A 24832-nucleotide genomic window follows, 5' to 3' on the forward strand; every position below is an offset into this window, starting at 1 on the left:
CAATCTCTGGTGCTATAAGGCAGCAACTCTACCGCTGCGCCACTGTACTGCCACAATGGGTGGCACAGTAGTGTAGCTGGTGGAGCCACTGCCTCACAGGTGCTGCCTGTACGGAGTTTGTACGTTCTCCATGTGACCGCGTGGGTTTTGCTCCTGGTGCTCCGGTTTCCTCCCACATCCCAAAGACGCAGAGGGTTTGCAGGTGAATTGGCCCTAGGGTTAAAGTTGCAGGTTAAGGGTGTCAGGGGTTATGCGGAGGATGAGGATGAGAGGGAAAGATAGATCAGCCGTGATTGGATGACAGAGTAGACATTAGGCCTAATTCTGTTCTGAGAACTTATCAACGTTGCAAATTGCATCCTCGTGTGTAGGGAGTGAACGAGAAAGTGGGATACACGAGTGTGAATAGTTGTATCGGCATTTATACCTCACGCTGCCTCGGCAAGGCCAGCAGCATCATAAAGGACAAGTCGCACCCCGACCACTCCCTCTTGTCCCCTCTCCCATCAGGCAAAAGGTACAAAAGTGTGAAAACACACACTTCCAGATTCAGGGACACCATCTTCCAAGGTATTATCAGGCAACTGAATCACCGGACCACAACCATAGAGCAGTGCTGAACTACGGTCTACTTCTTTGGTGACACTCAGACTATCCTTGATCGGACTTTGCTGGCTTTACCTTGCACTAAACGTTATTCCCTTATCGTGTTTAGTTTAGTTTAGTTTTGGGATTCGCCGCGGAAATAGGCCCTTCGGCCCACTGAGTCCACACCGGCCAGCATTCCCCGCACATTAACACTATCCACACACACGTACTAGGGACAAGGGACCATACTAGGGACTAGGGACCAAGTATACAAACCCAAGCCAATTAACCTGCAAATCTGTACGTCTTTAGAGTGTGGGAGAAAACTGAAGATCTCAGAGTAAATCCATGCAGGTCATGGGGAGAACGCACAAACTCTGTACAGATAGCACCCGCAGTCGGGATCACTGTATCTCGGTACACAATTAAACTGAACTGAACGGGGTGATCGATGGTTAGCATGGAGTCGATGGACCGAAGGGCCTGTTTCCACGCTGTTTGTATAAACTAAAATCAACCGCCAGTGCTCTATAACTACGCACTGAACAACAGTAACCACAGACTTAGTCAGCAACAAGCCACTGTAGACATTGTGTAAGGTTGCACTCTGTTCTTCAGCTTGCTATTAAGTTTTGGTTCCTAATATGACTGATAACACATTGTATATATACTGTAGTTAATTGTGTATTTATTTGTCGTGCAGTTGCTTTATTGTGTCTGTAAAGATACAGAAAGTAAGAATTTCATGGTGCCTTTGACAATCAAATACTCATGACTCTTTGTTGATAATAAAGAATGCTCAAGAATAGTATGCTTGCTTTCACAGGTCGAGGCGTTGAGCATAAGACTCAGGAAGTTATGATACATCTTTATAGGACGTTGGTTTGGCCGCATTTGGAGTATTGCGTGCAGTTCTGGTCACCCCAGTACAGGAAGGATGTGGAGGCTTTTGGAAAGGGTGCAGAGGAGGTTTACCAGAATGATGACGGGATTAGGGGGTATTAGTTTTTAGAAAGTGTTAGAAGGTTGGACGGGCTTTGATTGTTTTCTCTGGAACGCAGGAGGCTGAGGGGAGAGCTGGCAGGAGAGGATGTTTCCACTAGGCAACAGAGGCAGGCACAGGCACAATGAATGGCGGTGCTGGCTCGAAGGGCCGAATGGCCTCCTCCTGCACCTATTTCCTATGTTTCTATATTAGTGGGAGAGTCTAGGACCAGAGGTCAGAGCCTCAGAATTAGACGTTCTTTTGAGGAGAGATTTCTTTAGAGGGTGGTGAATCTGTGGAATTCTTTGCCACAGAAGGCGGTGGTGGCCAAGTCAGTGGATATATATGTAAGGCAGAGACAAGTGTAAGAAGGAACTGCAGATGCAGGTTTAAACCAAAGATAGACACAAAAAGCTGGAGTAACTCAATAGGACAGGCAGCATCTCTGTAGAGAAGGAATGGGTGACGTTTCGGGTCGAGACCCTTCTTTAAGGCAGAGATAGATCCATTCTTGATTAGTCCAGGGGTTACGGGGAGGCGGCAGGAGAGATAGATCAGCCATGATTGAACGGTGGAGTAGACTTGAGAAGAACTTTACCGAGATGAGAAGAACTTTTTTCACACAGAGAGTGGTGAATCTCTGGAACTCTCTGCTGCAGAGGGTAGTCGAGGCCAGTTCATTGGCTATATTTAAGAGGGAGTTAGATGTGGCCCTTGTGGCTAAGGGGATCAGAGTGGTATGGAGAGAAGGCAGGTACGGGATACTGAGTTGGATGATCAGCCATGATCATATTGAATGGCGGTGCAGGCTCGAAGGGCCGAATGGCCTACTCTTGCACCTAATTTCTATGTTTCTATGTTTCTAGACTTGATGGGCCAAATGGTCTAATTCTGCTCCTATCACGTATGATCTTATGATATAAAATGATGAGAGGAATAATTAGGATAGACAGTGAGAACATTCCTCCCAGTGTGGAAATGTCCAATGCCAGTGGGTCTAACTACAAGGTGACAAGAGGAAGGTTAATGAACATGTGCAGGATTAGCTTTCAACACAGAGGGTGGTATAAGGGTGGCCTGGAACGCATTGCCAGGGGTTGCGGTGGAGGCAGATACAATAGTGACATTTAAGAATCTTTTGGATGGACACATGGAAGTGCAGGCAATAGAGGGATATGGATCATGTACAGGCGGATGAGAAGAGTTTAACATGGCATCATGTTCAGCACAAAAACATTGTGGACTGAAGGCCTGTTCCTGTGGTGTACAGTTTTATGTTCTATGTTCATGGGTTCATAAGTAATAGCAGCAGAATTAGGCCATTTGGCCCATTGAGTCTACTCCGCCATTCGATCATGGCTGATCTATCTTTCCCTCTCAACCCCATTACATAGAAACATAGAAAATAGGTGCAGGAGTAGGCCATTCGGCCCTTCGAGTCTGCACCACCATTCAATATGATCATGGCTGATCATCCAACTCAGTATCCTGTACCTGCTTTCTCTCCATACCCCCTGATCCCTTTAGCCACAAGGGCCATATCTAACTCCCTCTTAAATATAGCCAATGAACTGGCCTCAACTACCTTCTGTGGCAGAGAGTTCCATAAATTCACCACTCTCTGTGTGAAAAATGTTTTCCTCATCTCGGTCCTAAAAGATTTCCCCCTTATCCTTAAACTGTGACCCCTTGTTCTCATCATTCTCCTGTCTTCTCCACATAACCCCTGACACCTGCACTAATCAAGAATCTATTTATCTCTGCCATAAAAATATCCAATGATTTGGCCTCCACAGCCGTCTGTGGCAATGAATTCCACAGATTCACCACCCACTAACTATAGAAATACCTCCTCATCTCCTTTCTAAAGGCACACTCGTTTATTCTGAGGCTATGGCCTCTGGTCCTAGACTCTGCCTCTCCTCTCTACATCCACTCTATCAAACAACCTCTCCACATGTCTCCACATGTACTCTGTTTTAAACTTTGCCCCTCCCACCTTTAAGCCCCTGTCCCACTTAGGAAACCTGAACGGAAACCTCTGGAGACTTTGCGCCCCACCCAAGGTTTCCGTGTGGTTCCCAGCGGTTGCAGGTGGTTGCCGGAGGTTGCAGGTAGTGGAAGCAGGTAGGGAGACTGACAAAAACCTTCGGGAACCGCACGGAAATCTTGGGTGGGGCGCAAAGTCTCCAGAGGATTCCGTTCAGGTTTCCTAAGTGGGACAGGGGCATTACAAGACCTCTAATCCATGACACTTCAAGCCGGGGAAAATACTTCATTGAAACGTACCGAATAGTGAAAGGCTTGGATAGAGTGGATGTGGAGATGATGTTTCCACCAGTGGGAGAGTCTAGGACTAGAGGTCGTAGCCTCAGAATTGAAGTAAGAATTTATTTAGTCAGAGGGTGGTGAATCTGTGGAATTCTTTGCCACAGAAGGCTGTGGGGGCCAAGTCAATGGATACTTTTAAGGCAGAGATTGATGATTCTTGATCAGTATGGGTGTTGGAGGTTGTGGGGAGAAGGCAGGAGAATGGGGTTAGGGAGGGAGAGATAGATCAACCGTGAATGAATGGCGGAGAAGACTTGATGGGCCGAATGGCCTAATTCTGCTCCTATCACTGATGACATAACCTTCATCATCCACAATAATCACTGCATTTACTTGGCTAAACTGACAGTACTTCATACACTCAAACTCAAGGGCATGCAAGTGTATGGAAGTCTAGCATCTGCAGCTTTAAATCCCGCACTTGTCTTGCCTTTACAGATTTACGTTTATTATTGTCACATGCTATCCAAACAGGTCAGATATACCATACCTAGATACAATTAGTTCAAACTCGTGCAATGGATACAGCAAAAGGGGAAGATACAGATTACTGGATATAGTTGTCAGCTTTGTAGCAGTTATAGTCCCCCAGTGTGGAAACAGGCCCACACGCCAACATGTCTCATCTACACCAGTCCCACTAGCCTGCATTTGGCCTGTATTCCTCTAAACCTGTTCTTCTACAAAGTTCAATGTCCACAGTGGGGTAAAGGTGAATCGGATTGGACCCCAACTTAAGGAAGGTCCCTTCATAACCCTGATAACGGAGGGGAGGAAAATGTTCTTGAGCCTGGCGGTGTCACCTTTTAACCTCCTGTATCTTCTGCCCGACGAAAGCAGGGGGAAAAAGGAACGACCAGGGTGGAACAAGTCTCTGAGTACGTTGACTACTTTAGCAAGGCAGCATGGTGTAGTTTAGTTTAGTTCCATTTAGATTAGATACACAGCGTGGAAACCATATAACCATATAACATAGAACCATATAACAATTACAGCATGGAAACAGGCCATCTCGGCCCTACAATTCCGTGCCGAACAATTATTTTCCCTTAGTCCCACCTGCCTGCACTCATACCATAATCCTCCATTCCCTTCTCATCCAAACGGGCCCTTTGGCCCACCGAGTCCGTGCCGACCAGCGATCCCTGCACATTAACACTATCCTGCACACACTGGGGACAATTTACATTTATACCAAACCAATTAACCTGCAAACCTGTACGCCTTTGGAGTGTGGGAGGAAATCGAAGATCTCGGAGGAAACCCACGCAGGGCACAGGGAGAACGTACAGACTCGGTACAGACAGCACCCATAGATGGAGATTGTGTAGATGGAGTCAATGGTGGGATGGCTGGTCTGTGTGATGGACTGGGCTACATCGACAACTATGCAATTTCTTGTGTTCTTGGGCAGAGCTGTCCCCACATCAAGCTGTGATACAACCTGATGGTAAACATTCTATGGTGCGCCAAGTTTGTCAATGCTACAGGTGACTTCCTCAATCTACGCAGTCAAGTAGAGGTGTTGGTTAAAGCACACCAACGTCTCTACTTCCTAAGAAGGCTTAGGAAGTTCGGCAGGTCCCCAGCAACTCTCACCAACTTCTACAGATGCACCAGAGACAACATTTTATCGGATGCATCACAGCACAGTTTGTGAACAGCTCCATCCAGGACCGCAAGAAATTGCTGCGAATTGTAGGCGCAGTCCAGACCATCACACAAACCAACCTCCATTCCATTGACTCCATCTACACCTCACGCTTGCCTCGGCAAGGCCAGCAGCATCATCAAGGATGAGTCACACTCCGGCCACTTCCTCTTCTCCCCTCTCCCATCGGGAAAAGGTACAGACGTGTGAAAACGCATATCTCCAGATTCAGGGGCAGTTTCTTCCCAGCTGTTATCAGGCAACTGAATCATCCTACCACAACCAGATAGCAGCCCTGAACTACTATCTACCTCTTTAATGACCTTTGGACTATCCTTGATCGGACTTTACAATCATGTATTGTTGTTCGGCTGGCTGGTTAGCACGCAACAAAAGCTTCTCACTGCACTGCAACAATAAGCTGAACGAAACTGAAACTGAATCTGAAACTTGCATGTGTAGGAGGGAACTGCAGATATTGGTTTAAACTGAAAATAGACACAAAATGCTGGAGTAACTCAGCAGGACTGGCAGCATCTCTGGAGAGAAGGAATGGGTGACGTTTCGGGTTGAGACCCTAATTCAGACTGAAGAAGGAAAAACATGCAAATGTTCCCAATGTTGGGCAAGTCCAGGACCAGGAGCCACAATCTTAGAATAAAGGGGAGGCCATTTAAGACTGAGGTGAGAAAAAACGTTTTCACTCAGAGAGTTGTGAATTTGTGGAATTCTCTGTCACAGAGGGCAGTGGAGGCCAAATCACTGAATGGATTTAAGAGAGAGTTAGATAGAGCTCTAGGGGCTAGTGGAATCAAAGGGATATGGGGAGAAGGCCGGCACGGGTTATTGATTGGGGACGATCAGCCATGATCACAATGAATGGTGGTGCTGGCTCGAAGGGCCAAATGGCCTCCTCCTGCACCTATTTTATATGTTTCTATGTCACCCATTCCTTCTCTCCAGAGATGCTGCTGGTCCCGCTGAGTTACTCCAGCATTTTGTGTCTATCTTTGGCTGAGATTTGCATGGTTTCCCAACTGTGGCTCACCTTGCTTGGACTGAAAGATGGGCGACTGGTCTTCCTCGCTGATCACCAGGTAGGTGTGCTTCACCAAGCTGCTGTTCTGCCAGCAGGTATAGTTGCCGGCCTCCGGCTGGTCCACGTTCTCCAGGACGAGGTGCCCGGACGTCTGCAGTGTCTCATCATCCATCTTCCAGCTGACGTTCATGTCCGAAGACCCTTTGCAGTCGACACTGAAGTCCCTCGTCCGTTTCACAACGCTCACTGCGATCACAGAGATAAGAGTCAGTTACGTATCCAGCACGGTGGCGCAGCGTTAGAGTTGCTGCCTCACAGCGCCAGAGACCCGGGTTCAACCCTGACTACGGGTGCTGTCTGTATGGAGTTTGTACGATCTCCGGGATTTTCCCACCGGGATTTCCGGTTTCCTTCCACACTCTAAAGACGTGCATGTTTGCAGGTTAATTGGCTTTGGTAAAATTGTAAATTGTCCCCAGTGTGTGTGTCAAACCCATGGACTCCTCAGATTCGAGGTACTTGAGTGAGGTGATATGGGAGACCCTGCCTGCCCCTCACGAAGATGTGACGGATCCCTTAGTACAATGCAAAGTTATGGGAAGGTGTCTAAATGGATGGGAGAATGGAATTTATCATTAAACACTGGGCTGGCAGACACTTGATGGGCAAATTGGCCTCCTATGTCATAAAGTCATAAGGTCATACATGATAGTAGTACAATTAGGCCATTCAGCCCATCAAGTCTACACCATTCAATCATGGCTGATCTATCTCTCCTTCCAAACCCCATTCTCCTGTCTTCTCCCCATAACCTCTGCCACCCGTACCAATCAAGAATCTATTTATCTCTTGCCTTAAAAATATCCACTGACTTGGCCTCCACAGCCTTCTGTGGCAAAGAATTCCACAGATTCACCACCCTCTGACTAAAGAAGTGCCTCCTCATCACCTTCCTAAAAAAAACATCCTTTACTTCTGAGGCTGTGACCTCCAGTCATAGATTCTCCCACTAGTGGATAGATTCTCCCGCTATTATGGCTGGCATAGAGAGGTACAGCGTAGAAGCAGGCCCTTTGGCCCATCGCATCCATACTGACCATCAGGCTGAGAGGGGGTGATCCTACTCGGTGTATAAGATTAATTTACAATTTACCCAAGCCAATTGGCCTAAAAACCTGAATTCTTTAGTGTGATAGGTCTATATTTTAGACTTTAGGAATACAGCAGGGAAGAAGGCCCTTTGGCTCATCGAGTGCACACCAACCAGCGACCACTCCGTACACTACCACCACCCTACAAACTTGGGACAATTTACAAATTTTACAATTTTTACCAAACCCAATTACCCTTCAAACCGGCGCGCGGGGAAGACATTCGCAGGTCACGGGGAGAACGTGCAAACTCCGTACTGACAGCACCCGTAGTCAGAATCAAACCCGGGTGACTGGCGCTGTAAGGCAGCAACTCTACCACCTAGTTGGGGAGAGGATGGTGATCAAAGATAGACGATGCATTTTCATGTGATTTAAAGATGTGAACTCTCTTCACTTCAGTGGGGAATCTGCTGTCTCTGGAGCTGGAGGGGAATTTTACTGGAATTGAAACATCTTTACGTCAAGTCACGTGCAAGCTTACAAAAACTAAGAAAGTTATTTAGTCGGAGGGTAGTTAATCTGTGGAACTCGTTTCCCCAGAGAGACGTGGAGGCCAAGTCAGTGGATATTTTTAAGGCGGAGATAGACAGATTCATGATTAGAACGGGTGTCAAGGGTTATGGGGCGAAGGCAGGAAAATGGGATTAGGAGGCAGAGGTCAGCCACGATTGAATGGAGGAGTGGACTCGATGGGCCGAATGGCCTAATTCTATTCCTATAACTTGTGAACATGTAAACTTGTTATGGGAGTGGCCACACTCCAAGGACGTACATGCTTGTTGGTAATTGGCTTTGGTAAAATTGTAAATTGTCCCAAGTATGCCTAGGATGCCTGTTAATATGCAGGGATCGCTGGTCTCTGACGTCATGTTAGGCACAGTCATTGTGGGCCGAAGGGCCTGCCCTTGTGCTGTACTGTACTGTGAAGTATAACTGGGCGGCATGGTGGCACAGCGTTAGAGCTACAGCCCACCAGCACTGACAGTGTCAGAGACCTGGGTTTGACCTGGGCCACCGGAAACTGGAGGAGCAGCACCTCATATTCCGCTTGGGCAGTCTGCACCCTAGCGGCATAAACATTGACTTCTCCAATTTCCGGGAGCCCTTGCTGTCTCCTCCCCGTCTCAGCTCTCCCTCAGCCCTCGGGCTCCTCCTCTTCCTTTCTCCTTTCTTCTCCCCCCACCCTACATCTGAAGAAGGGTTTTGGCCCGAAATGTTGCATATTTCCTTCGCTCCATAGAAGCTGCTGCACCCTCTGAGTTTCTCCCGCACTTTTGTCTACCCTGGGTTTGACCCTCTCTACGGGTGCTTGTCTGCACGGAGTTTGCACGTTCTCCCCGTGACCAACGCGAGTTTTCCCCAAGATCTTCGGTTTCCGCCCACACTCACAATAGGTTAATTGGCTTGGTGTAAATGTTTAAAAAAAATTGTTAATGTATCATTGTCCCGGGTATATATCGAGTAGTGTTAATGTGCGGGGATCGCAGGTCGGTGCGGATTCGGTGGGCTGAAGGGCCTGTTTCCACACCGTATCTCTGAACTAGAGAGCAGTCCCGGCATCAGTCCCGCCCTCACCTTGGTCATCACTGTTTGTATCCCTTCATTATCACCACTTCCACAGCCAACAAAGGACCATTGTGAGCTCCAACGTTCTTTGGTCATCGGTGCCTGATGTTTGGTCTGTACCTATTCACACCTCTAGTTTCCCTCTCTCCTGACTCTTCAGTCCGAAGAAGGGTCTCAAGCCGAGACGTTGCCTCTTCCTTTTCTCCGGAGATGCTGCCTGACCCACTGACTCATTGTGTCTATCTCTCACCTACCTCGTTGAACATTACTGGATTTTATCTTGCACTAAAATCTTACCTTGCTATTGAGGCAGTGCAGCAAAGGTTCACCAGGTTAATCCCCGGGATGGCAGGACAGGCCATAAGAGTAAAGATTGGAAAGACTAGGCTTGTATTCACTGGAGTTTAGAAGAATGAGAGGGGATCTTATAGAAACATATACAATTATAAAAGGACTGGGCAAGCTAGATGCAGGAATTTTCCCCCCCAATTTTGGTGAGTCCAGAACCAGTGCTCGATGTCTAAGAATAAAAGGGAGGCCATTTAAAACTGAGATGAGAAAAAACGTTTTCACCCATAGAGTTGTGAATTTGTGGAATTCTCTGCCACAGAACGCAATGGGGGCCAATTCACTGGATGAATTTAAAAGAGAGTTAGATAGAGCTCGGGCCTAGTGGAGTCAAGGGATATGGGGAGAAGGCAGGCACGGGTTATTGATTGTAGATGATTAGCCATGATCACAATGAATGGCGATGCTGGCTCAAAGGGCCAAATGGCCTCCTCCTGCACCTCTTGTCTATATTTCTATGTTTAAACGTTGTACCTTTTATCCTGCATCTGTACACTGTGGACGGCTCGATTGTAATCATGTATAGTTAATTCACTGACTGTACAAGTTCATAAGTTCATTATGATAGGGGAAGAATTAGGCCATTTAGCCCATCAAGTCCACTCTATTCATTCGGAGCATCCTAGACAATACAGCTCACCCCCTCCAAGACACACTGGGCCACTGGTGGAGCACCTTCAGCAACAGACTGGTTCCACCAAGGTGCAGCACAGATCACCACAGGAGATCCTTCTTCCCTGTGGCTATCAAACTGCACAACTCCTCCCTTTCTGTCATTGGGTAGACCGACTCTCCTTCCTCCCTCCCTCCCTCCCCCCCTAAAATAAAATCTATGCGCATCCACAATCCTTTCCACTCGTCACTTTAATTTCATGGTCCTAGTGTTTTATGACCGTTGGCAGATTAACATTTCCCTCCATTGACGAACTGTACACCGCAAGGGTCAGGAAGCAAGCAGATAAGATCATCTCTGACCCCTCTCACCCTGGTCACAAACTCTTTGAATCACTTCCCTCTGGAAGGTGATTCTGAACTGTCAAAGCTGCCACAGCCAGACATAAAAACAGCTTTTTTCCATGAATAGTAGCCAAAAATCTGTATCCTCCTTTTGCTCTGGTATTTTATTTAATTCACATGTTTAATCAATAATGTTTTATTATTAGTGTTTAATGTTTTATGTGTCATTCCTATGTGTCATTCCTAACTGTCACTGTATGTCATGTTGTGACTTGCGGGCGGAGCACCAAGGCAAATTCCTTCTATGTGAATACTTGGCCAATGAACCTATTCATTCATTCAATTTCCCTCCAGAGATGAATAAAGTTCTATCGTATTATATCATGTCCGGAAGAACGGAGGCCGAGACACTTACGATTCTCTGGGTATCTGTCCAGCGCGGAGTATCGGCCCAACAGAGCGATGGAAATGAGAAGACGGAGGAGTACACAACACATCTAGAGGGGAGCAAGAGACAGAGACATCAACATCCTTTATTTCCACAGCAGTGCACAGTTAATAATAATAATAATAATATTTTATTGTCATTGCACATAAGTGCAATGAGATTTGGTATGCAGCTTCCAACCGATGTCATAACATCAATAACTAATAAAATTTAGATTTAGATATCCCGAGAACATGGATTGTAAAAAGAACAGTAAAACAGTCAAAACTGTTCAAACAGACTAAAGTGCAGATGTGTCTGTGCGACGTGACCATCCGAGGGAGACAGTCCAGGGGTGATGGGGGCACAGCAGAACCGGTTCAGAGCCGCAATAGCTCTGGGAATGAAGCTGTTCCTGAGTCTGGAGGTTCGGGCGTAGAAGGCCTTGTAACGTCTGCGGGAGGGAAGTAGTTCGAACAGTCCGTTACAAGGGTGTGAGGAGTCTTTATGGAGGCTGACGGCCATCCTGAGGCACCGTATGTGGTAGATGCCCTCCAGGTCTGGTATGTTCACAGTGGTGCAGCGGTGGAGTTGTTGCCTGACAGCGCCAGAGACCTGGCAGAAAACTGGAGCACCCAGGAAAAAGTGCCTCATGGTGACAGGGGGAACATGCAAACTCCACACAGACAGCACCCGAGGTCAGGATGGAATGTAGGTCTCTGGTGCTGTGAGGCAGCGGTTTAGTTTAGCTTAGTTTAGTTTAGTTTACATATACAGCACGGAAACAGAACCATCAGCCCACAGAGTCCGTGCCGACACGTCATCACCCCGTACACGAGAAACATCCTGTACACTAGGAACAATTAACAATTTTACCGAAGCCAATTAACCTACAAACCTGTACGTCTTTGGAGTGTTAGAGGAAACTAGAGCACCCGGTTAAAATTAGGGCCAGCACAATGGCGCAGCAGTAAAGTTGCTGCCTTGTAGCGCTAGAGACCCAGGGTCGATCCTTACTACGGGTGCTGTCTGTACGGTGTTTGTACGTTCTCCCCGTGACATGCGTGGGTTTTCTCCGGGCCCTCTGGTTTCCTCCTACACTCCAAAGGCATGCAGGCTAATTGGCTTCAGTAAAATTGTAAATTGTCCCTTGTGTGTAGGATAGTGTTAGCGTAGGGGGTGATCGCTGGTCGGCGCGGACCCGGTGGGCCGAAGGGCCTGTTTCCACGCTGTATCTCTAAAGTCGAAAGCTTTCATCACTATTCACCCCCAACAAGTCTCACCAACTTCTAGAGATGCGCGTGTAGCATAATCAAGGATGAGTCTCACCCCGGTCACTCCTTCTTCTCTAAATCTTTGTCTAAATGTGTCTTAAACGTTGTGATATTATCGGCATCAGCTGCTTCCTCCGGCAGCTCATCCCATGCCCTTTACACCCCTTGTGTAAAAAAGTTGCCCCTCAGGATCCTATTTCTCCCCCCTCTGCTTAAAGCTTACAATGCCATGTACGACAGTGATCGCAACTTCTACTGAAGTGTGGGTGGCCGTCGGCTCGCTAGGAGCTCATCCGCCCTTTGACAGGTCTTGTTTTTGGTCCTGCTGGGGGTCCACAGCCCCCCTCCTCACCTGGCAAACCAGGTGGGGAAGACGGTTTAGTCGCTGACTATCCGACCGACCATGGAGCAGGTAGCACGGGATTACATGGTACCCATGGCGGGGGGAATTCCCACCCGACCTGCCCATCGGAAACCAGCACCACTGCGTCGCTAATGTTTTTAACGATTTAATAATAATAATGCTTAAACCTATGTCCTCTGGCTTTAGATTTCCCAACTCTGGGTAAAAGACTGTGCATTTACCCAATCTATTCTATGATCTTGTATGTTGAGAATTGTGAAGCTAGAGGAGGGAATGCAGGTGACAGGTGGATACAGGTGGGGTTGGGGGGGGGTGAATGGGTGAATGTAGGGCGTTGATGAAAACCCTTTGTCCACCCAGGAGACTGAAGTGGGCCAAATCTGGGTGACACAATGTGTGGTCCTCTGGTGTAGAGCTGCAGGGTAGGGACTGGTGCTCCGGTTTCCTCCCACACTCCAAAGGCGTGCAGGTTTGTAGGTTAATTGGCTTTTGTAAAATTGTCCCCAGTGTTCAGGATAGAACTAGTGTATGGGTGATTGTTGGTTGGTGTGGACTCCAAGGGCCGAGGTGCTGGTTTCCATGCTGTATCTGTAATGTAAACTAAACTAAACCAAACCACACTCCAGACGGACAGATTTGAAGAAGGGTCTCGACCCAAAACGTCCCCAATTCCTTCTCTCCAGAGATGCTGCATCATCCGCTGAGTTTCTCCACCATTTTGTGTCTACCTTCGATTTTACCAACATATGCAGTTCTTTCTTAAACATAAAGGTTTGTAGATTAATTGGCTTGGTATAAATGCCCCTAGTGTGTGTAGGATAGTGTTAATGAATGGGGATGGCTGATCGGCGGGTACTCGGTGGGTTAAAGGAGCTGTTTCTGCGCTGTATCTCTAATCTAAACTAAATTAAATTAAACTATACTAAGAAGGTTAATTAAACTAAACTAAACTAAACTAAACTGAACATGCACTCAAAACACATTGTATTTTCCAACACATCAATGTTCTTTTTTGCATTGACTCTTTCCTTACATGTTTTTTTGGACAATAAGGTCATTTCAAGACATCGGGAGTGTTTAGATTCATAAATAGTCTGGGCAGTGGGCAAATAAAAATTTCCGTTTTAAGAGCAGGGTCAAGAATCAGAGTTTGGACGTATATGAGAGAGAGAGACTGATGTTGGTGGACAATAACTCCAGCCTCCCAGCTGGAGTAACTCAGCGGGTCAGGCAGCATCTCTGGACAATAGACAATCGACAATAGGTGCAGGAGTAGGCCGCTTGGCCCTTCGAGCCAGCACCGCCATTCAATGTGATCATGGCTGATCATCCCCAATCAGTACCCCGTTCCTGCCTTCTCCCTTCGACTCCGCTATCTCTAAGAGCTCTATCTAACTCTCTTGAAAGCATCCAGTGAACCGGCCTCCACTGCCTTCTGAGGCAGAGAATTCCACAGATTCATAACTCTCTGGGTGAAAAGGTTTTCCTCATCTCCGTTCTAAATGGATTACCCCTTATTTTAAAATTCTGGTTCTGGTCTCCCCCAACATCGGGATCATGTTTCCTGCCTCTAGCGTGTCCAAACTCTTAATAATCTTATATGTTTCAATAAGATCCACACTCATTCTTCTAAATTCCAGTGTATACAAGCCCAGCCGCTCCATTCTTTCCATATGACAGTCCAGAGTTTAGAAGGATGAGGGGGCACTTCTCTGAAACTTACCGAATAGTGATAGCATGGATGTGGAGAGGATGTTTCAACTAGTGGGAGAGTCTAGGACCAGAGGTCAGAGCCTCAGAGCTAAAGGATGCACCTTTAGGAAGGAGATGAGGATGTGTCTATCTTCGGGGTAAACCGGCATCTGCAGTTCCTTGAGTCTGAAGAAGGGTCTCATCCCGAAACGACACGCATTCCTTCTCTCCGGAGATGCTGCCTGTCTCGCTGAATTACTCCAGCATTTTGTGTCTATCTTCGGTAGAAACCAGCACCTTCCTACACTACACTTGCCTGTGGTGTCCACTGCCCAATGCTTACTTATAGAATGAGTGAAAGCACTTCACAGTCGTACCTATGAAACATAGTCACAACTGCATTGCAGGCAAATAGATATAGATTCAGATTCAGATTCACATTTATTGTCACATGCACCAATTAAGGTACAGTGATATTAGAGATGACCATATACAGCTACCTCCCACACACAAGCAAAGAATGACTTGGCAACTTGGGGAAATTTGGCCACAATCTCAGTGGAACAGCACAAGTCCCCCTGATATTATGTTCTCATCTCTGGAATTGAGAATGAATTTGCAACATGTGTTTGAACGACAAGATTGCGAGCAATTTTGGACCCCCTTTCTGAGGAAGGATGTGGCACTGGAGAGGGTTCAGAGGAGGTTCACCAAAATGATCCCAGCAATGAGTGGGTTAACATCTGATGAGCGTTTGTCGGCCAAGGGCCTGTACTCGCTGGAGTTTATCCAAGTCTACTCCGCCATTCAATCATGGCTGGTCTACCTGTCTCTCAAAACCCCATTCTCCTGCCTTCTCCCCATAACCCTGACACCCGTACTAACCAAGAATCTGTCAAAATCTGCTTTAAAAATTCCCAATCACACGGCCTCCACAGCCTTCAAGCCAATTAACCTACAAACCTGTACGTCTTTGGAGAGTGGGAGGAGACCAAACATCTCGGAGAAAACCCTCGTAGGTCACGTGGAGAACGTACAAACTCCGTGCAGAAAGCAATTTGGCTATTCGGCCCATCAAGTGTATTCAATCATGACTGATCTATCTCTCCTTCCTAACCCCATTCTCCTGCCTTCTCCACATAACCCCTGACACCCGCACTAATCAAGAATCTATCTATCTCTGCCTTAAATATATCCACTGACCTGACCTCCACAGCCTTCTGTGGCAAAGACTTCCACAGATTCACCACCCTCTGACTAAAGAAATTCATCCTCATCTCCTTCCTAAAAGAATGTCCTTTAATCCTGAGGCTAAGACCTCTAGACCTAGATTCTCCCATTAGTGGAAACATCCTCTCCACATCCACTCGATCCAAGCCTCTCACTATTCTTCTAAACTCCAGCGAGTGCAGGCCCAGCACCATCAAACGCTCTTGGAAACCTCCTCTGGACCCTCTCCAAAGCCAGCACATTCTTCATTAGATATGGTGCCCAAAATTGCTCACAATATTCCAAATGTGGCCTGACCAGCGCCTTAGAGGGCCTCAGCATTACATCCCTGTTTTTGTACACAAGCCCTCTCAAAATAGATGCTAGCATTACGTTTGCTTTCTTTATTATCGATTCGACTTGAAGATTAATTTCATTAAACGAGGTCTTAGTTATTATGTTCCGATACCTACAACAGCTGCATTCATGGTATGTATCGCGGGAATATATCTGTGTCGGAAGGAACTGCAGATACTAGTTTACACCGAAGATAGACGCAAAGTGATGGAGTAACTCAGCGGGTCAGGCAGCATCTCTGGAGAGAAGGAATGGGTGACATTTTCAGGAGTCTGAAGAAGGGTCTCGACCCAAAATGTCACCTATTCCTTTTCTCCAGACATGCTTGCTGCCTGAGCCTCTGAGTTACTCCAGCTTTTTGTGTTTATCTGAGGAATATACTGGCTGTTCCTTGGTCCCCCAGTTTGCAAAACCCATTGGTAATGTGACGAATATTGTGCAAAGGTCTCATGGGCCCACGAGAGATCCACCAGAGTCTAATTAATAGATTTTGACAGGCACAGTACATTCTAGAGAGCCGTCCTGACCTCCCATCTGCCTCACTGGAGACCTTGGAACTATCTTGAATCAGACTTTGTCGGACTTTATCTTGCACTAAACATTATACCCTTTAGCCTTCTATCTACACTGCGGACGGCTCGATTGTAAACATCTATAGCTTTGCACTGGATAGAACACAACGACAAGCTTTTCACTGTACCTCGGTACATGTGACAATAGTAAACTAAACTAAACTAAATTAATTAATGATAAAGAAGCACAAATATGTTGTCTCACTGTAGAGCAGAAACATTTTAGTGGATTGCCCGTTTGTGAGATTGAGGCCAATACCACCTTGTGCAGTTAGAATTTAACTTTTTAAGTTAAGAGATACAAAATATGGTTTTCATCATGCAACCTTATCGGACTTTGTTTAGGCCACGTTTGGTGTTTGTGTGCAGTTCTGGTCGCCCCATTACAGGAAATATGTGGTGGCTTTGGAGAGGGTGTTTACCAGAATGCCACCTGGATTAGAGGGTTTCAGCTATGGGGAGACGTTGGATAGACTTGGATTGTTTTCTCTGGAACGTCGGAGGTTGAGGGGTGACTTGATAGAAGTAGGTAATATTATGAGAGGCATAGATAGGGTAGACAGTCAGAACCTTTTTCCCCAGGGTGCATACCATCAGGTGAGAGGGGGAATGTTTAATGGAGATGTGAGGGACAAGTTATTTACACAGAGGGTGGTGGGAGCATAGAACACATTGCCAGGGGTGGTGGCGGAGGCAGATAAGATAGTGGCATTTAAGGGATTTTTAGATTTGCACAAGGAAGTGCAGGGAATAGAGGGATATGGATCATGTACAGGCAGATGAGATCTGTTCAACATGGTATTGCGATCGGCACTAACAGACAAGTGGTCAATTGCCTCAGAATTAAAGGACGTTCCTTTAGGAAGGAGATGACGAGGAATTTCTTTAGTCAGAAGGTGTTGAATCTGTGGAATTCATTGCCATGATCTCGGAGAAATCATGGCAATCATGTGTGTGTGTGTGTGTGTGTGTGTGTGTGTGTGTGTGTGTGTGTGTGTGTGTGTGTGTGTGTGTGTGTGTGTGTGTGTGTGTGTGTGTGTGTGTGTGTGTGTGTGTGTGTGTGTGTGTGTGTGTGTGTGTGTGTGTGTGTGTGTGTGTGTGGTGTGCGCAGCGGTAGTGTGTTGCTGCCTTACAGCGAAAATGCAGCGCCGGAGACTTACGGGTTTACAATCCCGACTACGGGTGCTGTCTGTACGGAGTTTGTATGTTCTCCCCATGACCTGTGTGACCTTTCGCCGGGTGCTCTGGTCTCCTCCCACATTTCAAAGACATGTAGGTTGATTAGCTTCAGTAAATTGTAAATTGTCCCTAGCGTGTGGGATAGTGTTAATGTGCGGGGATTGCTGGACGGCGGGGACTCGATGGGCCAAAGGGCCTGTTTCCGCACTGTATCTCTAAACTAAACTCAATTCAGAGGATGTCAAAGAGCGTTCATTTTCACGACACCACGCCAGGCGACTCCGGCCAGGGAAATGGATCAGCCGTCACGCATTACAATCACTCCACTCTTTGAAATCTCCACTCCATACTTTCCTTACATTTTGTTTAGTTTAGTTTAGAGTTACAGCACGAAACAGGCCCTTCAGCCCACTGAGTCAATAGACAATCTACATCTACATTTCACAATGTCCAGCATTGCAACCATTTCTAGCAACCAACATAACCAAGGACTTATCCCAACCTGGTCATTCCCTCTTCTCCCTGCTCCCTTCGAACAGAATGATACAAAAGCTTGATAGCGGGCACCACCAGACTCAGGACCAACTTCTTCCATCCTGTTATCAGGCTTCTGAACCGTCCTTCCATAAGCCAGGTAATAGTCCCAATTTTTCCAGCTGATATTGGACTTTGTCTCTGGAACTGGGCGGCACGGTGGCGCAGCGGTTGAGTTGCTTCCTTACAATGCCAGAGACCCGGGGTTGACGACAGACAATAGACAATAGACAATAGGTGCAGGACTAGGCCATTCAGCCCTTCGAGCCAGCATCACCATTCAATGTGATCATGGCCGATCATCCACAATCAGTATCCCGTTCCTGCCTTCTCCCCATATCCCCTGACTCTGCTACCTTAAAGAGCCCTATCTAGCTCTCTCTTGAAAGTATCCAGAGAACTGACCTCCAGTGCCCTCTGAGGCAGAGAATTCCACAGACTCACAACTCTCTGTGTGAAAAAGTGTTTCCTCATCCATTCTAAATGGCTTACCCCTTATTCTTAAACTGTGGCCCCTGGTTCTGAACCCCAACATTGGGAACATGTTTCCTTCCTCCAGTGGGTCCAAACCCTTAATAATCTTATATGTTTCAATGAGATTGCCTCTCATCCTTCTAAACTCCAGAGTGTACAAGCCCAGCTGCTCCATTGATCCTGACTACGGGTGCTGTCTGTACGGAGTTCGTGCGTTCTCCCCATGACCTCCGGGAAGCTCCAAAGACGTACAGGTTTGTAGGCTAATTGGCTTGGTACAATTGTAAATTTGTACTAGTGTGTAGAGAATAGTGTTAATGTACGGGCTGATCGCAGGGCGGCGCAGTCTTGGTAGGATGAAGGGCCAGTTTCTGAGCTGTATCTCTAAACTAATCGAAAATAAACTAAGCTAACCTGTTTACGCTCCAATGCTGAGAAAGTATATACAACACTCTGGCATTTTTATCTTTGCTCTATCTGTAGTGCTTGAGTTTAGCTTGATTGCATCCAGATACAGTATTATCTGATTGAATTGGATAGCTCACAAACAAAAGCCTTTCACTGTAATAGTTAATAATAACTATTACTTTATTGTCATTGCAGTGGTGCATACACCAACATTCAAACGCACTGTCTGAGCGGAGCTCAAATGTACAAGATGAAAAAAATAACAATAACATAACAACAAAAAAAAGAGAGAAAATAAAGATTATGCATACACTCGTGTGAGACACACACACAGATTCACACACGCATACACATTATGCCTAAGCATGCACCCTTACCAGAATTTAAGCTATTGCAAACACAAGGTGATTGTCAGCATATAAGATACTGCACAGAATAGTGTTATAAAAATAAATATGATAAATGAATATATCAGTATACCTTGGTATATGTGGTAATAATAATCCATACCTAAAACTTGCAAAACTTCAACAACAGTGACCCAACTTGCGACGTTGACTAATTAATGATTAGCTTTTATTTCTAAATAAAAATCCGCAATATCTACAAGAAACAAAATCACTATTTTGATCCATATGGCATTCAATTTGGGACTGAGATGAATTGATATTAATTCCCAAATAACCACAGTCTTCCCATTTCTAAAGTAATAATTAGGTTAGTATTGCAACATTTGCTTCTTACGACAAATTTCTTGCTTTTGACAAAAAAAATCCCACAGTGAAAAAAATTTCAAAGAAATATTTTAAAAAAATATATGTTTTTAACAAAACTATGAGCTAAAAAAGACAAAATGCAACAAAACATGAATCCCAAATAAATTCCAATATATTTACCATCCAAGACCAGTTCAGATAGTCCTGGGTTTGAAATCCAGTTCTACGTACCTTACTGCCTTTTGCTGTCCCTGCCAATATAATGATTTGATCACATACACTAACCTTCTATTGACAGTGGATGGAGTTTTATACAGGATCACGCCCCCTCCTTTTACCAAATATGGATTGCGTCAATCCATGACTGAGAACTCTTGATTACACACAAAAAATTCTTCCATTTCTAAGAACCTTCGAAGGAGGAAAATATCAATTGAAAACCCCTCAGCCAGGTTGATGGTGACTCCCACTGCTCACCCATACAAATACACAGACGTTAACCAAAACAAGGAATACAACTTCCTTCCTAACCTCTACCCTAGTTTTCAACTATCCCCCCCCCCCCCCCCCCCACCCACGACGCCACCCACACTGAAAACCGAACGAAAATTTATTTCCAAGTTAAGAGTGTTTTATTGTTATGTCTCGTGCCCAGAGTGGGGGAATCGAGGACCAGAGGACATAGACTTAAGGTGAAGGGGAAAAGATTTAATAGGAATCTGAGGGGTAACTTTTTCACACAGAGGATGGTGGGTTAATGGAACGAGCTGCCAGAGGAGGTAGTTGAGGCTGGGACTATCCCAACATTTAAGAAACTGTTAGACAGGTACATGGATATGACAAGTTTGGAGGGATATGGACCAAACGCTGGCAGGTGGCACTAGTGTAGCTGGGACACGTTGGCCGGTGTGGGCAAGTTGGGCCAAAGGGCCTGTTTCCACGCTGTATCACTCTATGACTATGTCCCAGGTAGAATAATGACATTTTTACTTGCAGCATTACAACAACAGCCACTCTAAATTGTTGTGGCCATTTCCTTTTATAACCATATAACCATGTACCAATTACAGCACGGAAACAGGCCATCTCGGCCCTACTAGTTTATGCCGAACACTTACACCACACTTTTGCACCATGTTGTCGCAGCAGTAGAGTTGCTGCCTCACAGCGCCGGAGACCCAAGATTGATCCCGACTACGGGTGCTGTCTGTACCTTCTCCCCGAGACCGAGTCGGTTTTCTCCAGGCGCCCTGGTTTCCTCCCACATTCCAAAGACGTACAGGTTTGTAGGTTAATTGGCTTCAGTAAAAATTGTAAATTGTCCCTAATGTGTGGGATAGTGCTAGGGTATGGAGTGTTCGTTGGTCGGTGCAGTGGGCCGAAGCACCTGTTTCTGCGCTGCATCTCTGAAGCCTAAAGTTTAAAATAAAGACCTATCTTCTTCTGTTATCACATCGTAACCTTGGACCCAAGTTAATTACTCCCTACATCTTATTGCATAGAGTTATTGTCATACAGCTTGGAAACAGGCCCTTCGGCCCATCTTGCCTACGCAAACCATGATGTCTTAAGGGGTTGGACAGGCTAGATGCAGGAAGATTGTTCCCGATGTTGGGAAGTCCAGGACAAGGGGTCACAGCTTAAGGATAAGGGGGAAATCCTTTAAAACCGAGATGAGGAGAACTTTTTTCACACAGAGAGTGGTGAATCTCTGGAACTCTCTGCCACAGAGGGTAGTTGAGGCCAGTTCATTGGCTATATTTAAGAGGGAGTTAGATGTGGCCCTTGTGGCCAAGGGGATCAGAGGGTATGGAGAGAGGGCAGGTACGGGATACTGAGTTGGATGATCAGCCATGATCATATTGAATGGCGGTGCAGGCTCGAAGGGCCGAATGGCCTACTCCTGCACCTAATTTCTATGTTTCTATGTTTCTATGTCCCATTTACGCTTGTCCTACCTGCCTGCATATTGCCCATAGCCCTCTAAACATTTCCTATCCATGTACCTGGCCAAACATTTTTTTTAATTGTTCTTATAGTGCCGTGTGCTGCCTTTGGGATGAACATTTAATTCTGCCTTGGATTTGAATAGAGAAAGAATAATCGTTTGAGAAGAAAGGGAATGATTTCACGCCAGAGTTAGTGAAGAAGGAACCATGGAAGAGAAGGAAATGTGCTGATGAAACAGACCAATAAATTGTTGCAACAGGTATTTAGAACTGCGATATTGATTGATTGAAAGATATGGAAATATGATAACATGGAGTTAGGCCCTTCGGCCCACCAAATGCAGGCTACCCATTGATCACCCGTTCATATAAGTTCTATGTTATCCCACATTCGCATCCACGCCCAACGCACTAGGGGCAATTTTACACAGGGCCAATTCACCTACAAACTCACGCAGCAAATGGCCTCATTCTGCTCCTATCACTTATGATCTTGTGATATTCTAACGTCATATATCCCGAAATGGATCAATGAAATTCTTACTTGAGGCAGCACAACAGGTATTGATTAGCAAGGGTGTCAAAGGTTATGGGGAGAAAGCAGGAGAATGGGGCTGAGAGGGAAAGATAGATCGGCCATGATTGAATGGCAGAGTATACTCGAGGGGCCGAATGGCCTAATTATGCTGCTGGTCTTAAAAGTATCTTTCCTGTATTACTCTCAGCCTTCCAACATTACGGTTGATTCGGAAAGATAGGTCGATTGGTTGAGTTGGTCGACTTGTTCCGTTTGGCCACTGCCTGAAATTGGTATTGCAAGAATGTAACTTTGTTTAGTTTTGTTTATTACTGTCACTTGTACCGTGTAGCGAGGGGCAGTGAAAAGCCTCTTTGTTGTGTGCTGTCTAGTCAGCAAAAAGACTAAAACATGATGACAATCAAGAGATCCACAGTGTACAGCTACAGGATAAAGGGATAACGTTTAGTGTAATGGTGATGTCCAGTACCGTCCGATCAAAGATAGTTTGGAGGTATGTAAACATAGTGCTCAGTAGGTACCATAGTAAATAACAAGAAGTGTCTCGACCCAAAACCTCGCCCATTCCATCTCTCCTGAGATGCTGCCTCACCTGCTGAGTAACTCCAGCATCTTGTGTCTACCTATAATAAATAAACGATGCACCATAAAAGCTAATAAAACTATATCGTGCGAAAATAAAAATAATGCCAACAGTCCTGAATACAATCAAGGCAGTTCATTGTTCATGTCCATAAGTGATAGGAGCAGGATTAGGCCATTCGGCCCATCAAGTCTACTCCACCATTCAATCATGGCTGATCTATCTCTACCTCCTAGCCCCATTCTCCTGCCTCTCCCCATAACCCCTGGCACCCGTACTAATCAAGATTCTCATGTCAATCTCTGCTTTAAATTAAACATTGAAATTGAATTTGAGGAAGGACATCCTTGTGATTGAGGCAGTGCAGCGTAGGTTCACGAGATTGATCCCTGGGATGGCGGGACTGTCAGATGAGGAAAGATTGAAAAGACTAGCTTCGTATTCACTGGAGTTTAGAAGGATGAGGGGATGATTCTTATAGAAACATATAAAATTATAAAAGGACTGGACAAGCTAGATGCAGGAAAAATGTTCCCAATGTTGGGCGAGTCCAGAACCAGGGGTCACAGTCCTAGAATAAAGGGGAGGTCATTTAAGACTGAGGTGAGAAAAAACTTTTTCACCCAGAGAGTTGTGAATTTATGGAATTCCCTGCCACAGAGGGCAGTGGAGGCCAAGTCACTGGATGGATTTAAGAGAGAGTTAGATAGAGCGCTAGGGACTAGTGGAGTCAAGGGATATGGGGAGAAGGCAGGCATGGGTTATTGATTGGGGACGATCAGCCATGATCACAATGAATGGCGGTGCTAGCTCGAAGGGCCAAATGGCCTCCTCCTGCACCTATTTTCTATGTTTCTATGTTTCTAAATTAGTCACCCACTGACTGAAGAATTCCCTCCTCATCTCCTTTATAAAGGTACAGTACATCCCTTTATTCTCAGGCTACCACCTCAATCAGGAATCTGTCAATCTCTGCCTTAAAAATATTTTTAAGGTAGTTTTGGAGTTTGGTTGAAGTTTATAGCATTCACCAATCTTCCAACTTCTCAAGAAACAAAATAAGGAAATCTTAGATTTCTCAGGATATTCCAGGAACTTTGTGGCCATTAGATGTACAGAATATCTTGCCCAGCGTAAAGGAATCGAGGACTAGAGGACATAGGTTCAAGGTGAAAGGCAAAGGTTTTAACAGGAATCTGAGGGGTAACTTTTTCACAAAAAGGGTGGAGGGTATGGAACGAGCTGCCAGAGGAGGTAGTTGAGGTTGGGACTATCCCAACGTTTAAGAAACAGTTAGACAGGTACATGAATATGACAGGTTTGGAGGGACATGTGCTTAACGCAGGCTGGTGGGACTAGTATAGCTGGGATATGTTGGCCGGTGTGGGCAAGTTGGGCCAAGGTACCTGTTTCCATTCTGTATCACTCTAGGACTATGACTCTATTAATGCATTGATGGAATTATATTAATTTATTAGGAAACAATCTGATGATTAGCCATGATCACATTGAACGGCAGTGCTGGCTCGAAGGGTCGAATGGCCTCCTCCTGTTGTCTATTATCTAATCTCTCAGTAAATGTGTGACACATCCCTCACACATAAGAAATGGAAATTCACATCAAATCCACGTGGTCACCGGGAGAACATGCAAACTGCGCACAGACATCTGAGGTCAGGATTGAACCCGGGACTCTTTCATTGTGATGTAGCAGCTCTTTAGAGTTCAGTTTTGTTTTTGGTGACATTTAGACTTTACAGTGTAGAAACAGGCTCTACGGCCCACTGCTTCCGTGCCGACCAGCGATCACCCGTATACAAGTGTTTAAGAAGGAACTGCAGATGCTGGAAAAATCGAAGGTAGACAAAAATGCTGCGGAAACTCAGCGGGTGAGGCAGCATCTATGGAGAGAAGGAAATAGTATAAGGGTCTTGACC

The 24832-nt window shown here is 45.8% G+C and overlaps 1 protein-coding gene across 1 annotated transcript in view; it reads right to left on the reverse strand.

Annotated features, from left to right (window-relative positions):
• Positions 1-24832, reverse strand: part of LOC129694839 (interleukin-12 subunit beta-like) — a 32975-nt gene that overhangs the window by 7637 nt on the left and 506 nt on the right. The window contains exons 2-3 of the mRNA XM_055631600.1: positions 11035-11116; positions 6604-6840 (exon numbers count right to left, since the gene is read on the reverse strand). Coding sequence (XP_055487575.1) covers positions 6604-6840; positions 11035-11116 — 319 coding nt within the window. The remainder of the gene's footprint in view (positions 1-6603; positions 6841-11034; positions 11117-24832) is intronic.

This window comes from Leucoraja erinacea, unplaced genomic scaffold, assembly GCF_028641065.1.
Source record: "Leucoraja erinacea ecotype New England unplaced genomic scaffold, Leri_hhj_1 Leri_81S, whole genome shotgun sequence".
NCBI lineage: Eukaryota > Metazoa > Chordata > Chondrichthyes > Rajiformes > Rajidae > Leucoraja > Leucoraja erinaceus.